The following is a 17,173-nucleotide window of genomic DNA, read 5'->3' as shown; positions in this document are numbered from 1 at the left end:
TCATCTTGTGACTGCAGGCAAGGTCAGACAGCACTATCATATTATGGCAATCCAAGTCATTCCCAGTGCCATTGTGTCCAAATATGAACATGATTGCACTTGGACGAGTTCAGACATCTCCCCCAAAGTAGAGTTGAATAAACTGTCATTTTCTTCCATTCTGCTTTACACAGACTATTCTGATTGAATGCTTCACTTCTAATAAACAACCTCCTCGTGTTAGTCGGACATTTGCAGATAAGTGTTAACAGGGGAGCATGTTCAGCATCTTGAGTTTGTGAGTTTCTGTGTGCCAACTGCAGAGGTAGAGGTGACATTTCACAGCCTGTGGTTATTCAGGGTATTCTGACACATTGTTAGAACAGAACAATCTCAAAGGTTTAAACTAAATAATACCACTGAATATTTCTCTTGCAATTGACCATTCATAGTGGTGTGTGTGTGTGTGTGTGTGTGTGTGTGTGTGTGTGTGTGTGTGTGTTGTGCGTGCTTGCATGTGATCAGACAGCATAGACTTAGAAAAGATATAATGAGCAAACTTAATCTAAAACTCTGAAAATGTTTACTCTAGCTGCATGCCAGTATCACCCTTGCCTCAGGGTAGCCCCCTCCTCCCTCACCTGAGTCATTGCCCATACAGTATCACCCGTCTCTACAACACTGGCGGTGAATAGGTAGCAGGTGTAAATGAGAGCGGTTTATCTGCCCCCGCCTCTGACAAGATAATAAAATAAAAGTGATCCTCTTTGTAAACACCCCTGTGATTTTGCTGGCCTGTCATGTTCAATAAAAACGCCCAAAGAAACGATGCAAACACAGGAAGACACACTGTGCCTTAAGAGAGCTGCAATCAAATATGCTGTTAGAGTCACCCATTCATCTCTGTGAGCCGATAGGAGACTGATAACACTGGTAATGTTTGGTGTGCTAACTTTAAGGGTCCATTATTCCTCTCATGGTGCGTAGTTATATTTATTCGGTGAGGACTGAATGTGGCTTCCAAGAAATACAATTAAATAACATTTTATTAAATGACTTGCTCTTGTATGTTCTCTGATCAGGGGAGTGTGCCAGTGCACCACAGCATGTGTGTGTGAGTGTCTGAGAGAGAGAGAGAGAGAGAGAGAGAGAGCGAGAGAGAGAGAGAGAGAGAGAGAGCGAGAGAGAGGGAGAGAGAGAGAGAGAGAGGAGAGAGAGAGAGAGAGAGAGAGAGAGAGAGAGAGAGAGAGAGAGGGGGGGGGGAGAGAAAGTGTGTGCATGTTTTTGTATGTGAGTGATGAGTACACGTCTGTCTCCATTTGCAGCAGCTGTGCAGCGGAGTGTAAAGGCGTCATGTCCACGTTGGCCTTTGATGGCTGCTGTGAATGAAGCTAGACGTTTACAGTGTGCCCATACGGCTGTCTCCAGAGTACCTTCCTTTTCCACACAGAATGTTTTCATTGGAGTGGGTTTGATCTGAGTGCTCCAGTTTAGTGTCCACGTAGCCGCAGCAAACATCTGGTGGGGGAGGAAGACAAATCATGCCTTTCATTTAACGTGATGTATCTCTCTCTATCTCTTTCTCTCTCTCTGTGTGTGTGTGTGTGTGTGTGTGTGTGTGTGTGTGTGTGTGTGTGTGTGTGTGTGTGTGTGTGTGTGTGTGTGTAACCCAAAGGACTACAATGATGAAATCAGACAAGAGCAGCTGCGTGAACTCTCCTACCTGAATGGATCAGAAGACTCCGGAAGGGGGAGGGCCTCACGGGGGCGTGGTCTGCGGCTTGCGACAACGGCAACCACGAGGTAGATGTTTGACTCCTCAGAAAGTGCTTTTGCTGACACACTCTAGCTACATGTGTGAGGGACTAGTCTCATTTTGATCTTAGATTTTGGAGTATGGAACCCCCCCCTCCCCCCCCCAAAGGACACAGAGGCTCAAAATATAATTACCAAATGCAATTTTGACCAAAGGAACTGATTCAATCTGGCATCCACATACCGTGAATAAAGTCAAGCCTGAGCTGCAATTTACATAAGGTTTTAATGCCATGTCTGTAGGTTCAACATATTGCAATGGACCGAACACTGACAGGGGAATTGGATCAGGCAGTTTTACCACCAAAGGCATTTCAGTGCAACTGCCTGACTCAGCCATCCTTTTAAGACTAGCCCACGAGCTACAGCAAATCTGCCTTTAATGTTAATGCTATATCTAAAGTCCAGAGATCCTCACGATCATTATCAACCTACAATTCTTGGAAGTCATTTCATGGGTAAAAGCATCATGTATGCACAAATGTAGTGCTTTTATCCCTTGTATCCCTACTGTGCTGTTTTTTTCTACCCTCTCATTTTCTGAATCTTCTTCATAAAACATACGGTGCACATTGCATGTATAATTTATGCTTTTTTTCATATCTCCAACACGCTGATGTTCTATAATTTATCTTTCATACACTTTTCTGCCGCCATGTCGGCAGTGTCTCTGATGATTGTCTCTGCAGGCTTGCTCACGCTAAGTGACAGCTTGTGTACCTCAGGAGGTAAGGCGGCCTGAGAAGCTCCTTCTCCGTGTCTGAGGCTGCCAATTTTCCAAACCTGCGCCTCGCCCCATCCCTCTAAACTCCCTCCTTATGTTGCAAGGAGAAGTGATCACTGTAAATGACCCTGAAAAATATGCACGCTTAATGTGGCCATAACTCCCACGCCGGAGTGTCTATTTATTTTCGAAAATATAATCGACTTAAACAGGCACGGGCATCTGCCAGATGACAATGTTTCATCGTTTTTTTAGCCTGCCTTTTTGTCATATTTCCTTGCTTAAAAACCTGGAGTCCTTCCAGATGTAGGTTGTTAAAACCAAGGAGATGAGCCTCAGAGCCCCCCATCCTTTGTAATAGCCCTGGCTTCAGTTATTAAAGCAGAGGAACTCTATCCCCAAAGGAAGTAAGCACTTTTCAAATGACTGCGCTGAACTCTCAGGTTTGCCTATGTAATCACTACTCTCACAGCATCTATCACAAATTATGACAGCCTTCACATGAGAATATGTTCACATTTTGTAGATGTGTGAATCACAAGAATCATTCACTCTTTTACTTTTGTCCTTTGAATCAGCATTGCTTTCATTTACCCTTATGTGAGTCTCTGTAGGTCAGTAATATTAGCTTTTGGACGATCTTGAGTTGATAGAACCTTGTACAAGCAATGCGGTGGCAGATATGTATTTGAAATGTATGCTTCATATACTGTCTAGCTTCTTTGACCGAAACAGAAAGACCAACTGTTCTTTTATTCCCTGGCCTCATTAACCCTTTACGACTGATAATAGTAGAAAAAGAAAAAAGACATAGGTTAAGATCAAATGTAGGTGTAGATATGATTGTATTGATGCATTTAAACATGATGGTGATGGTAAACGGTGTTCTTCATCTCCATCCTCAGGGGTCGAGGAGGTGCAGCCCCCCCTCCACCTCCAGGCCGAGGAGCAGTCGCTCCGAGAGGGGCAGTGACCACACGCACCTCCCTCCCAGTGGCCACGCTAGCCAGAGGGGCCCCCACCCCAAGGGCTCGAGGGGTCATCTCGGCAACGCCAGGATACAGGGCCTCCCTTCTCCAAACCACACACGAGTCCTACGACGACTACGTAAGCCCCCCCCCCCCCCCCATCCTCCTCTGTGTGCAGTCGCTTTGGCGCCTACGCGCTGTCTTCAGTTCGGGAACACAGTTTAGACGTGGCATTGGGTGTTGTGTTCTTTTTTTTTTTTTTTTTTACTTCTCCCCAGTTAGTTTGATTTTTTGTGCTGGCTGGTCTTCAGATGTGCATGTTTATTGTCACTCCCCTTATCCAGCCCGACTTCTGTGAGGCGAGCGGCATGAAAACACGTCAGAGCGATGCAAGGGAAAATATCACTGGGTGTTCTTTTCACTGACAAAGTAGAGGAAAGCACCTTTGATGTTCTTCACCGGAGGTTTCAGTCTGGTTTTGGTGTATGACAGGAAAATCTGCTGAAGCTGAGCTAAGATCTGCTGAAGCTTGTGGTAAAATCCCCCCAGAACAGCCTTTTTATTTGCCAGAGGTTAATAGAATAAAACAGATCTGATGTAGCTGTGTACTCCACATCTGGCATTCCACTAAAGCTTTGTGGTTTAAAAAAAAAATGATTTATACATAAATATTTGTGTGCGTGTGTGTGGCCCAGTCATCTGGTAAATATAATAATATAAAATACAAATATAAAAATAATCGTGAATAGTCTGAATTTATGCAACTGGAATTCAGGGAAATTGAAAGCAGTTAAGTTGTCCAACAAAAATTGACCACACAGAACATGAAACCCCCGCCATTTGACTGTTCTTCTACAAATAGTGTCTGTCTGGATGTTACAGAGAGGGTAAAACGGGTGACATATCAGGCTTCTGATCTCTGGGGAGCACAAGGTCGTTCCACAGAAACTGAACAAGGTGAACATAACATTCCAACCTAATGAAAAAAGCTACATTGCCAGAGACCATTTCCACAGAGATTTTTGAACTATTCAAAATGCTTCAGTGTGCATGTATGTGAGAATGAGACCGAGAATATGTGGGAGAGAAGGAGAGAGAGTGAGAGAGAGAAGAAAGGTAAGAGAGGTAGAGTGTGTGTGTGTGTGTGTGTGTGTGGTGTGTGTGTGTGTGTGTGTGTGTGTGTGTGTGTGTGTGTGTGTGTGTGTGTGTGTGTGTGTGAGTATGCTGGCAACTGCAGATCTGGGAAATGTGAAAAGTGTGGGTCTCATTACCAAAACAGAATTGAGTTTTGATTGAGAACCTTTGTGTATTTCTGGAGTGGCCAAAAAGGCCGGACATTTTTCTCCCCTGTAATTGGGGCTCAGGAAGGCTGGTAGGAGCAGGGAGACACATACCACAGGGATTAAGGAACTAAGAGTTTGCCCTGAACACTCACCTATTTTCCCCATCACCCTTTTCTCTTTTTATGTCATCACAAATCTCACTCTGCCATTTCCTCCTGCACTGCACACACACACACACACACACACACACACACACACACACACACACACACACACACACACACACACACACACACACACACACACACACACTCACAGCATCACATACAGTACCTCATTACAATGAGCTGCGTCAAGATCTCTTTAATATCATTCACTACGCATTCATACCTCCACAATCCTGCCTTTCTGAGGTGTTTCTATTCATTCTTCAACCAGCGCGGTGTAACTGTAATTCAATACATTACATCCAACATAGCAGAAAATCAGCAGGGGACCTTTGATATCTGAGAGCTTTCAAATGAATGTAGTTTGTGTGCTGTATACAGAGAGCCAATAAGCACTGTAATCTTGTAACAGGAAGGTCCTGAGGGGCCTTGTTTTGATTGATAGACCCTGTCAAGTTGTCAGTTCACCGTCTAAAATTGATACGATGGCAATGGCCATAATTGCACCTGTTAGAGCAAAGTATTGATTCATAATGTCTGTGCCTAATGTACTGAGTAAGAAGAGAAATAAAATAAGCTATGTATAACATACAGTAAAGAAGAACGGACAAGCAGAATTAAAGACAGTGACAGATAGTACCAAGGAGTCACATTACATCCCTATAGAGGGCGCCGTTCTTTTTTTGACACCTCTCCCACGTCACACTCTTTCAACACTGTTCTTCACAAGAAGGCTTCCTTTCAGTCTTGCTCAACCAATTCCTTTTGGCTTTAGCTTTGGCCATCACACTGTGCCCAAATTTAGCTCAGATCAAAACCCAGCATAAGACGTTAGCATGACCTCAGTGCCAACATTTCAGTCTCAATGCAGACACTAGCATTGCTATCTCATGTGTGTGACTTCCCATTTGAGACGCTTTCTCGCTCTCCTCACCATCCTCTGCGTCTCCGCTGTGATTTTCTCACTCCCTCTGACGGTTCTCTCACAGCCACCCCGGCACATATGAATAAACATATTGGTTTGATGGCATTGTTCTCTTGCTTTTGTTTGGGTGAAGTGACACGCCGGAATCCAGTTAATTACAGCTCTCATGCAGATCATAGCGGCTGAGCCAGGCTTTCTTTCCTCATCTCCTTTCTCCAGCGCATTCCTTCACTCACTCTCACTCCACGACGCTCACTTTTCTTCCTTCCAACCCTCTTCACTTTTCACTCGTCTGTGCACTCCTGTGCACTCTTTGTGTCAGCTGGCAAGTTTACTGCCCTCTGTCTGGCATTTCTTTAAATGTAGTATGTTTTACCATATTCAAAATTCAATGTTCATTTTGTTTTATTTTATAGTTTAGTTAAGTTGAATTGATGTATATAGCCATTGTTTTCTGTACTTTTTTTTCTCCGCCTTAGTTCGACTACCTAACGTAACACCTGAGACCTGAGACCAGAATGGTACTCTACTCCACTCGGCTCAAGAGCTAACCCTCGGCCAGGCTACCTTTTTAGTTAACTGCCTGTTTTCTATACTTCTGAAGATTCTCAAGGAAGAGTATTAACAATGGCAAGAACCAAGCAGACTGCTCGTAAATCTACTGGTGACAAAGGAAGCTGCACTCAGCTGCAGCTCACTACCAAAGCTTCCCACAAAAGCGCCCGAGGTACTTGTAGCCAAGCTGCTATCGCTCAGGACTTCAAGACTGAACTGTGCTTCCAGGGCTCTGCTGTCATGGCTCTTCAGGAGGCCAGCGAGGCTTTCCTGGTAGGTCTATTCAAGGACACCAATCTCTGTGCCATCCACGCCTAGAGAGTCACTATCATGCCTTAGGACATCTAGCTGACAGCCAATTAGATATAAACCATGTATCATATTTATTATAATTACTCCTCTTTTATCTATGTGTTTTGTTTTTCAAGGGTATCAACTAATTGGAGATATTTCTTCTTTCTCGTTGCCAGCCAACACCACTGTTCCGCGAAGGAAGTAGGTTGTGATAGCTGTGTCTCATAGGGATTTGTTTCTGAAATGTGCTGTGATGTTAGCATTCAAATGCTCAGAGGAAACAATGGGTAATGCTAGCTCAGCAACTGAACCAACTGGCCTGGCACAGTGTTTACACAAGGGCATTACCGTGTCCTTGATCCTAATTCCTTATTCGGTGTCGGTGTGTTTTTGCACAAAGGGTATTTTCCTAGGAAGGCCATGGCAGTATGTTAATTGGATCCTCTATTCAGAAATGCTGTAGTCAAGAAACACTGCACGAAGGCAGGTATAAAAAGACAGATTCAGAAACAGAGACTGTGATCTGTGTGACAAAGATTAATGAGATGCCTGGACAAATATTAATAAATGGGCCCTGGATATGCAGGCTACTCTACTCTCACTGCAGCTGCTGTTAAATACCGTACTCCAGACCATGCACATGGAGAGCAGTTTCTCAAGAAGGGGCTATCAAAATCGTTGCCACTACTACAGCATTCACTCCCTCATACAGTCATATGTTTCTGTCCAAATGACACTGTTATGCCTATGCAGCTTCGCTCATGACAACTTGATTAGATAATGAGGAGAATCAGAATGTTCTGAATGCAGGAGGTGAAAGGTCACAAGTTGAGACGTTAAGCTTATTTCTCCTCATCACTCTCAGATTCCTCCTGAGGAGTTGAGTGGTGTGCCCGCTGAAAATCATTACGCATCACGTGTGGGGGAAAAAAAGACCCCCTTGAGTCTCCCATCAGACATTAATATGATAGTGAACCAGCACCACTCGCCCGCGTGGGCTCTTCACATGAAACATGATCCCATTGAAGACAGCCACGGTTATAAGGAGCACTACAGGTTCACCTACCTGAATCTTTCGCAGGAGCGCGGTAATTGCGTTTTAACAATAGGCTTGGTTACATCGCTGAGTTGACATTTCTGAGCTGAACTAATTATGGAAATGGAATTCTCCATGCAGAACTGCACTCTTTAATAAAACAGATGTACGACACACACCTCAAGTAGATTGTTTAATAATTTCATACACACGGAGAACGATTGAATACCCAAGGGCCAAACCTTCATGTCTTGCTCTCAAGGATTTGTGAACTGTCGTCACTTTTTTTCCCCTGAGCAGTGAGAATGAGAAACGTTAGCAATTTTCAGTCTTCCATTATACCAGTGTGACAGTAAGCTGAATATTATTATGAAATTGATTTTGAAAATACAAGAGCTGACTTTTGATTTTCAGTTTTACCTAGAGTTTGAAGTTGCATGACAAATACAGTTGAAAAGAAATTAAATGGAGTTTCTTCTCGCTTCCTTTGCTTAAATACATCGAATTTCCAAATGAGGGAGGAGGGAAACTTATGGGCTTAATTCCATTGTGATATGGTTTTAAAAAACATGTTTGTGTTGTAGCTGAGCTAAATCAAGCATATCCTTTCTCTGTGGAAAATCTATTTCCCTCACTTTAACAACCACTTTACATCTCATACATATGACAATGTAAGCAATGCTACAGTACATAGTTCATGCTATGGGTTACAGCCACACTGCATGAATTCATGTGTTGATTTACAGCATTGCCATGCCAAAAACGGATTGGGTCGTAACCTTTGTTTTGTTAACAGTGCTCATTAGATGGAGTCAGTACAGCAAGTAGCCTCTATGTAAAAACATTGAAAGGGTCCTTATCCATGAAAGGGTCCTTATCCTTATCTTTTTTTTTTATTCCTCAAGCATGTTGTTTTAATTCAGCTTGGCTTAGAGGCACCCACTGCATATTAACTCTGTGAGTGAGAGGTGCCATCCGCACCTGTCACCCCTGCGCTATCAGACACCTGCCACCACTGCAAAGCAAAATAACACTTCACCAGTAGGACAGGAGGTGCAGAATTTTCCATATTTTACCACATTTTTAATGTATCTGTGAGTTGCATCTGTTTTATTGGCGTATTTCTGAACCCGGACTCTGTTTTTGAAGCATGATTCGACTCGTCCAAGATAGGAACCAGGTGGAGGAAATGTCATACTTCAGAAACAGCATCTTATCTTGCACAGTGTGTCGCTATCTTCCGTCTGAATCTTGTTTGCTGCACCTGTTCCCTTCGGGTTTGGAAGTACACACCTGTCTATAAATATTTCCAATACACTGCCCGAGGGAAGTACACACCTGTCCACACATATTTCCAGTACACTGCTTGAGGTCCAAATTCTGAAAGCCTACATAAGCTGGACAAGCAACTGACTTTTGAGCCTTTTGATTCAACTCAACAGAACGCTTCGTATTTGCCACTGACGCAGGGCCAGAAAGACTCGTGTTGCGGCGTGTGGAGAAGGGCGACTCTGATAACACAAAGGCTAAAGCCTCATCTCTATACTCGCCACACAGAATACAGATACAGACAAAAGGCGCCTGCAACTGCCTGTTTTCTTCCCCTTTTTTGTCTTGTCTGTGGGGAGCACCGCACGCAGACCAGCCCCTGTCATGGGAGCCCGTGGTTGTCAGTTGATAATGAAGCACCGTATTGAGGGCTTTCGGACGCTTGCCGTCCTAATTACACCAAACCACGGCTCTCCGCCCGTGTGTTAACACTTGATTTATTTCCTCTTTGCCTCACTCAATAGGAGTGGAGTTAATTGGTTTTCCAAATGACTGTTGAAATGTAAGGATCAGGCATCATTAACTGGGAGCCACACTTGTTATGCACGGTGGCTCCTGAGTCCATGTTTAGGTCACCAAGGTGAGAGGCAATTGCTTTAGTGAACAGCTCTGCATGTCTAATATATTGACAGCATTTGCACGGAGCAGGACTGGGGTTTTTGGGAAAAACACACTTTGGATTAGATTTTGTCTCTGGAAGAGAATGCAAAGTCACTGCGTTGTGAAGCCCAAATAATCACTTTCACTGCATGAGATGGCTATACATTTGTATGAGAACAATGCAGTGTCCTCCTTTCTCTCTCGTAGGTAGTGTGAAGGAGCAGGACACATGCTGGCTTTATCCGTACACATCAGGGCTGCCAGGTTTCTGTGAGAGTCGCTGCAAAGCAGGAAAATGAAAGTAGCTCCAAAGTACTCAAATAGTAGCCATTCAGGCTGTCCAAATAACAGGGTCCTATAGAATTTTTTTTCCCCCACAGAGCAGAGTGGGTCTAGAAGTGGCTATCAAGCAGTGAGCGTTTCTGCGCACTTTCCTGACTGCCCAGAAAACAGGTCTCCCCTTTGATAAGACAGAGTCAATATAAAGTCACTTTAGGATTTAACAATGCTTAGATATTTTGGGAAAGAAAGGCTGAAAAGGCAATCCAATTTGGCATTAACAGCAAACATGGCAACACAAATGTGGTGTGAAGTCTTGTTTTTCAGGGTAGGTCTCTGGCCCACTGTGCAGCTAGATGCCATTGAAGCACCCTGAGTGATAATGCTACAATCTTAAAGAAACAAGAGTTCTAGAAAGGGCTCCACATGAAAGCTTTCCCACAGAAATAATGTTTTACATCGGGGAAAATGTAAAAATTATTTTTTACTGCTTTAAAATTGAAAATTGTTTTAGAAGTGGTGGCCTTAGAACCATCAGAATGGTTCTAGATAGAGGTCCTCTTCAGAGTTTTTAAAATCTGAACCCTGTTGACTTTCTCTGAGGACATACTCTGAAAAACTGTTAACGGTTATAAATTTCCTCTTTTTTTCTCGAGTCTTGCATAGAGCACAACAGAGCAGTTTTTTGGAATAAAAATGTTCACCTCAGCCTCTGTTGAACAGACATTAGTTTGTCAAGAAGAAAAGTGACAATAACCTCTGTAAGGAAAGTCGATGAAAGTAAGTTAAAATGAGTAGCGTGTGCTATTTTGGGTGACCCAGCTTGAAACACATTTCAGATACATTCAGATTCCTTTAACTGCCTTATAAATTTGCCATGGGGATTTGCTCTCTCAGGATTTGTAGATATCTTTCTTTTTTTTCTGCATTCTGACATTAACAAAATGGTCAATTAAAGAAATGGGATGGTGTCTTGACCCTTTCATTATGAAAGGAGACTAATAGAGGAAGCTGGAGGTGTTAGATCCGCGGAACAACTTAATCCCTGACATAATCCCCATACTTTAATTTAGTGTAATCCGTGTTCATACTTACAGATACACTGTAAACCTTGCAGAATGGGAATGGGAAGACTGGGGGAGGTGGACGAAGACAGAGCTTTAATACCACAATGAGTGGGCCTTTCTCTGATAAGTCCCTGACAGTAAAAGACTAGCTCCATGTATTTAATTCAGTCTAATCAGCGTAGGGCTATTACACTGTTGTAGGCAAAGTGACATTTGCTATCAGAATTGTGACGGTTCCACGGATAGAGAAAGTTGGGTTGGTGGGGGTGGGGGGGGGGATTGCCCACAATTTGAGGCATTTGTGGCTTAGGCAGCTAAACAACCATTTTCAAATTATTATTTTGGTGGAACAATACATGGCTCCTCAAAATAATTTTGATTTTGTCGGTTTTTTTTTCAGTCTCTACTACTGAGCAAAGCTGTCAGGGAAGATTTGAGTAAACCTGCCGGTAGATGTATCTGTTCCTAGAACTACGTATGTTTAAAAATAGATTTCAAGAATGAGATGTGAGCTGGTGTTGCTAAGCTGTTACCAAGCTTTGAAATTCCTTTTTTTTGTCAAAAGTTTTATAGCTTGACAGTGGCAGACACACTGACAGAACGGGGATGAAACCCAGGAGATTATGATGATGAAGATGATGGTGATGGTTACGCAGACACATTGTGAACACCACCTGAATGATGTAAACGAGATCCAGCGATAAGAGAGTGGCTTCACCTTCCAAATGTTTGATGAAGGCGATAACTGGCAAAAGATAAACATGAAGACAGATTAACAACCGAGCAGCGTGACTGGAAGCTCAAGCTTGATATAACCTTTGAATTGCAATCAGGTTTCCTCTCGCCTTTTCTGTGCCGTTTCACATAATTGATCGCAGAAGGATTTGTACCAAGGAATAATTACCTTAGCAGACGTACAGTAAGATATTTTCAAACTTCAAAGTTTTTCTTTGATGTAATAGAAGATTCTAGATCTCATTATTTCATAAAGTAATGCAGAGAATGATTTGCTGGTTAGTTAGTATTCAAGCACATAAAAGCACCTTTCTTTCTGTTTAGGGGGGGGGGGAATCTGTGCGAAAGCAGTCCCAAAGGTTAACCTATTTATTTTGGACATGACCAATGAAACCACTGTTCCTCATGAACATCAATCAATACCTGCTATTGGACAGGAATCAGCTGTCATGTCACACTGCTCACTAAGGGAGTATATTTATGAGGAAAATCCCTTCTCTATGTAATTAATCATTGATTCTCGAAGCCGAAGTGATTAGTGGCGCTGCTGTGTGGAGATCAAATTGAGCTGGGCTTAGACCTGCTGTCTTGGGTCCACAGTCTCACCAAAGCGAGAGCAGGAACCGTAAGCGAGAGTTTTGAGAGGATTCACTGAAACTTTAAATTGGTTTGAGGCAGTCCGGTCCGGTAGACACAGAACTAAGCAACGGGTTCCTGTGAAACTTACGACATGTTGTTTGTTCTGTTTCTGGGTTTCAGAGTTATGATGATGGCTATGACGGTGAATATGACGACCAGAGTTATGATGCCTATGATGATACTAATCAGTCAAAAAGGTATGAGCCCTTCCTACTCAGTGTTCAGGAACTATACCACAAGTTCACAGAATGTCTATTGATCTCGCTTTTCTCTTACATCCACTTGATCATGTATCTTAACCACATTGACTGAAGTGAACCCGAACTATCTAACTATTATCTGACTCAATCTGTCTGCTGTTATTTTTCTTCTTTAGATGCTTTATTGTAATATGTTGCTGGAAAGTTGATCGATCACCCTTTTTCCCCTCATCTTAGCATTTCTGAATATTATGAATATGGGCACGGAACCACTGAAGAATCCTACAACAACTATGGTAAGGGCAGAGTTTCTCTCTCTTTTAGTGTCTCACAGCTACTCTGTGCCTAACTGGTACGCCATCGATATTTAGTGTTAAACAGTGTAACGGTGATTAAGTCCGGCTTCCTGTCTCTATGGTTTGTGCGTTGTCAATCAGAGTAGCAGCAGTCTCATCAAATAAGGCTGAACAAGACCTTCCCATTGTCAGCAGTTTTGTTCAGCCGTTCTTGCAGAATGCTCAGTTTAAGACTTCTTGGAGACATGGTTGAGGATTACAAAAGACATGCTGTCAAAAGGAAATAAATCCATCTGGTTCTTGCTGGATACTTCACATTTGGATGTTTGCTATACTTTATGACTCACCAACTTAGGGGGGGGGGGGGGCGGGGGGGTGTTTCTGTCAAGACAAAACAGATAGAAGAACAGAAACTGCATTATTTTCATGTTGTTCCTTGGAGTTACCTGCCTGAACCGTTTAGGCCCCAGTGAAGCACTTTGTCCTACTCAGAAGGTGACGGCACCTCTTTATCTGACTCAAGCATGGCACTAACCAGACAATACTGGCACGGCGTCCACCACCTCCCAGAGAGACGTGATGTTTCACAGCTGAGAGATAAAGTGAAAAGCCTCATTGTGTTGGTCTGTGCCAGACCACCAGCACCCCTTGGGACCGGGCTGCCATGAGCAATGCCTTTCCTACCTGGCAAAGGTAGCCTCTTGGCTGGATCGCACCAGCTACAGGCCGGGGGCCAGCCGGGACCTGGAGGCTTTGGGTTGATGCCTATTGTGAGGGTTTGGAGGCTGGCTAGCGTTTTTGATTTTTTGAAAGTGTGCCCCTCATAGGATTACGTTTGATACCTGGCATCCAGTTGCCCTTGGCAAGGCTCATGTTGTTTTCTAAGCCACTCGGCATTGTGCACCAGGCCTGGTCATTCGGTTCCCGTCGTGGTAAAATTGAGGACTGGAGCACTGGAGGCCTGAGCGAACGGCTACAAACCCAGAGAGCAATGATTTGATTTCATGCTCCATAAACACTTTATAACATGGAAAACCAAACCTCTGTGTGGAGCGGAGAGTGGGTGTTTCATGTCGCTTCAAGCCCTAACAAGGTGACAGGCCCTGCCAGCTTTCAATGGGACTCTCTGTTATTACGCTGGGAATGTCTAATTAATTTTCAGCAGCAGGGTTAGATTACACTGGTGTGACAACCTGTGCGACCTTAATTACTCTCACGTTGACTGTGAACGAGAGAGGATATATTTCACTGTTCTAAGTCCATCTTGGCAATTACCCTGTGTACAGTTCAAAGATCTTATTGAAGACTCAATAATCCAATTCATGTCACAATCCTAAACCCCCTAGTTGCCACAGTCTCTAACACATCCGTCCACAAAAAAGTGTGATGTGATTTAGTGTTTCCCCCGCCAGGACCCGGGCCGGCACACGCTTTGAAGGTTACGGCCTCTCTGCCCCGACGGTCAGTTGTTTGTTTTGTTGACGGCCGGCTGGGCATGTTCTGAAAGCTTAATGGTGAATGGATTCTCGGCCAATTCTCAGCCTGCGACAACAGAGAGCTTGGGCACTGCTTGCCCAGCTGACATTCAAGTCACACCGCTGTCTCCACGCTGTTCATTTATAATTAGAAAAATAAGAGGTGAGGTGTGACGCTTAGTCACAGTTTACCATCTTGAGACAACAAAAGATGACATTTAATTGTTGACGCGTGCCCAAGTGTGTGCCTGGATAAATGTTTGCAATATAATAAGGTAGTATACACGCACTGAATGAAATTATGTGTGCTTTGTGCTTAGGGGTTTTAAGATTATTGACTGTCAGACTCAAGCTGTGTGTTACGTGCGTTGCGATGGCCCAGGGCGTGAATGCAGCATCATCACCATTGAAAATAGGGTAGCCCAATGTTGAATAAGCTGTGGTGTTTCTGACAAACTTGAAACATTGTATGAAACATTATTTGTGCTTGTGTGATGCGGCAACTTGTACTTGTCCTCTTGTAGCAGAAGAAGACTGGACCGCCTCACGCCCCGCCCTAAAAGCCCCACCAGCAAGGCCTGTAAGACGGGGCTACAGAGAACATCCGTATGGTAGATATTGAAGGTGCTCCGAAACATTGTGTCCTCCAACATGACCACATTAATTACTCTGACTCTCTTCAAAACGTGTTCATTGCTCTCTCCTCCCTCGACCGCCCCCCCTCCCCCCTTGATATAGGACCCAGGAATCGTCCATTTAAACCTAGGCCCCGACCCAGCCCACTGATTTTTTTGATAACATGGACTAATTTGTAGAACAATGAGAGGGGAAGACAAACGTTGAGATTTAAATGTGAAAGGGGGGGTTCGTGCGTCAGACCCTGCCGTCATTTTGGTTGTACATAACTGTGTGTTATCCGTAAACGAAAGCATGAAGTTGCCACATAACTTACGCTTACTGATCCTTTCCGTGATCCTGTTTTCCTTCAGGCCAGATTGATTTATTATCATTAAGTGAAGATAACCATCTTGTATATAACTTCTTTTTTAATACTTGTTAATTTAATTATGTTAACTATTGCGTTTGTAAATTTAATTTCAATTTCGGTATTGGGGTAGAAAGCAATCAGCTATGTATGTAGCTCCCGGCAAGTGCTCTGTTCTGTGTTAAGATGTATCTGTACATAAATCATGTAATAAAAGAACATAAAGCACAATGTGTAAGCTTCTCTAAATAGGTGGCCATATAATTGTCAAATTTGTTTGCCATAATTTGTCAATAATGTTGAAATCTTTCTCTCTCTTTTTTTGTAAAATTAGAAGCATTCCAAGTACTTGTTTATAGTAATAAATGCCTGCTTGGGTTTAGGAAATGGCTAAAATGTTTTTTTTTGTTTTTGTTTTTGTTTTGTTTTTTAATACGGAAATAAATCTACAAAAATTTGAAGTCATTTTCTGTAAGTTTCTAGATAAGCTACATTAATCCACTCAAGAGGCACCATTTTAATGCTAGAGCTAAATTGTTCATTGACTATTGATTAGTTCATCAAATGTATAACATGTTAATGAGAATCAATTGTTAAGACCAATAAATTCATTTTTAACATATTTTTTAAGCTTGACCTCATTAAACGTCAATTCTGATTGACCTGTCTGCACTAGCGTGTCTCTGAGAATGTTATGGAGCTAAGAGGTAAGGAAAACCCCCCATACTACAATAAGACTGTCTAAATGCCTTCTACCTTTAGTGTTGGCCTCTGCGCCCACGTCATGTGAATACTGTCGCTATTCACAATCTGTTTCTAGACGGGGAGTGGGGTGCACTAAGATATCCATCTTTTGTCTTTGCTATCTATGTCTTCTTTCCATCACTGTGAGTCCAGCTCAGTATTTGTGCTGTTATACCAGTGCTTTTAAATAATACTGCAACTGCACCTGAAGGCCGGTAGAAACCTGAACTCTCTTTTGTGACTTATTAGACTTGAAGGCTGACGCTCTAATTAAGAGACTGAAAGGATCGCTAAACCCTTAAGCAGGTAACCCCCCAATAATAACTCAAATGTTGCGTATGCCAATCATAAACATAAGTTACTGACACTTAAAAAAGTAAACCTGTCCTGCCTAACCTCGAATAAGTTCCTTGGACCTCTAAAACCGCTAATTAATGTTAACTAGAAAACTCCAAAACTGACTCATTAACATACAATTTATATAAAGAAGAATCGTGACAGTGCAATCAATAAAAGAAAGCTAAAACAAATGTTAATGTCTGATATGCTAAACAAAAGCATTTAACCTGAACCAAAAAGATGACATGGTTGCTTTCAAGTGTGTGACAGCTTTTGTCCCCCTCCCCCCCTGAAAGTTGGTTTACTTTTTTGATAGTAACAATTTGTGGGATCCCATTGCATGGTAGTGTATTAGATTTCTGCATCTACATATATATTATATTCCTTGTTCAGATTTCAGTTTTGGTCAAGTTTAAGGAACATCAGAGGCTTTCTGACATTTGACTATGTTTTTCTTAACAGGTGCACTGTAACACTTAACTCTAAGCAGGTAAGACTTCTGTGTTTATTTCTGATTTTATTTCTCTCTGTTTCTTTAGTTTTGTTGCATAAAGATATGCTCTCAAAGGCAAACAGCAATGACTTTAGGACTGCCCAGAGATAAAGAAGTGGCCCGATGCATATGGAAATCTAAAGAATGGAATACATGACAGTCTTGGTATCATGTTAACAAACGGCATCGGATTGATTCCTAAAAGCTTCCACATGCCATGCTATTAGTTTATTGCGTAACGTGATG

The 17,173-nt window shown here is 42.7% G+C and overlaps 1 protein-coding gene across 1 annotated transcript in view; it reads left to right on the top strand.

Moving 5' to 3' along the window:
• khdrbs2 (KH domain containing, RNA binding, signal transduction associated 2) overlaps positions 1-14,988 on the top strand; it is a gene marked incomplete at both ends in the record, with an annotated part of 55,010 nt that extends 40,022 nt beyond the window's left edge. The window contains 5 exons of the mRNA XM_080848749.1: positions 1,655-1,782; positions 3,424-3,625; positions 12,516-12,592; positions 12,833-12,891; positions 14,891-14,988. Coding sequence (XP_080704875.1) covers positions 1,655-1,782; positions 3,424-3,625; positions 12,516-12,592; positions 12,833-12,891; positions 14,891-14,988 — 564 coding nt within the window. The remainder of the gene's footprint in view (positions 1-1,654; positions 1,783-3,423; positions 3,626-12,515; positions 12,593-12,832; positions 12,892-14,890) is intronic.
• Between the last annotated feature and the right edge of the window lie 2,185 nt (positions 14,989-17,173).

Source organism: Sprattus sprattus (assembly GCF_963457725.1).
Source record: "Sprattus sprattus genome assembly, chromosome: 12".
NCBI classification, from domain to species: Eukaryota; Metazoa; Chordata; class Actinopteri; order Clupeiformes; family Clupeidae; genus Sprattus; species Sprattus sprattus.
Note: the sequence above shows the minus strand (reverse complement) of the source record. Positions and strands in the feature narration are given on the sequence as shown.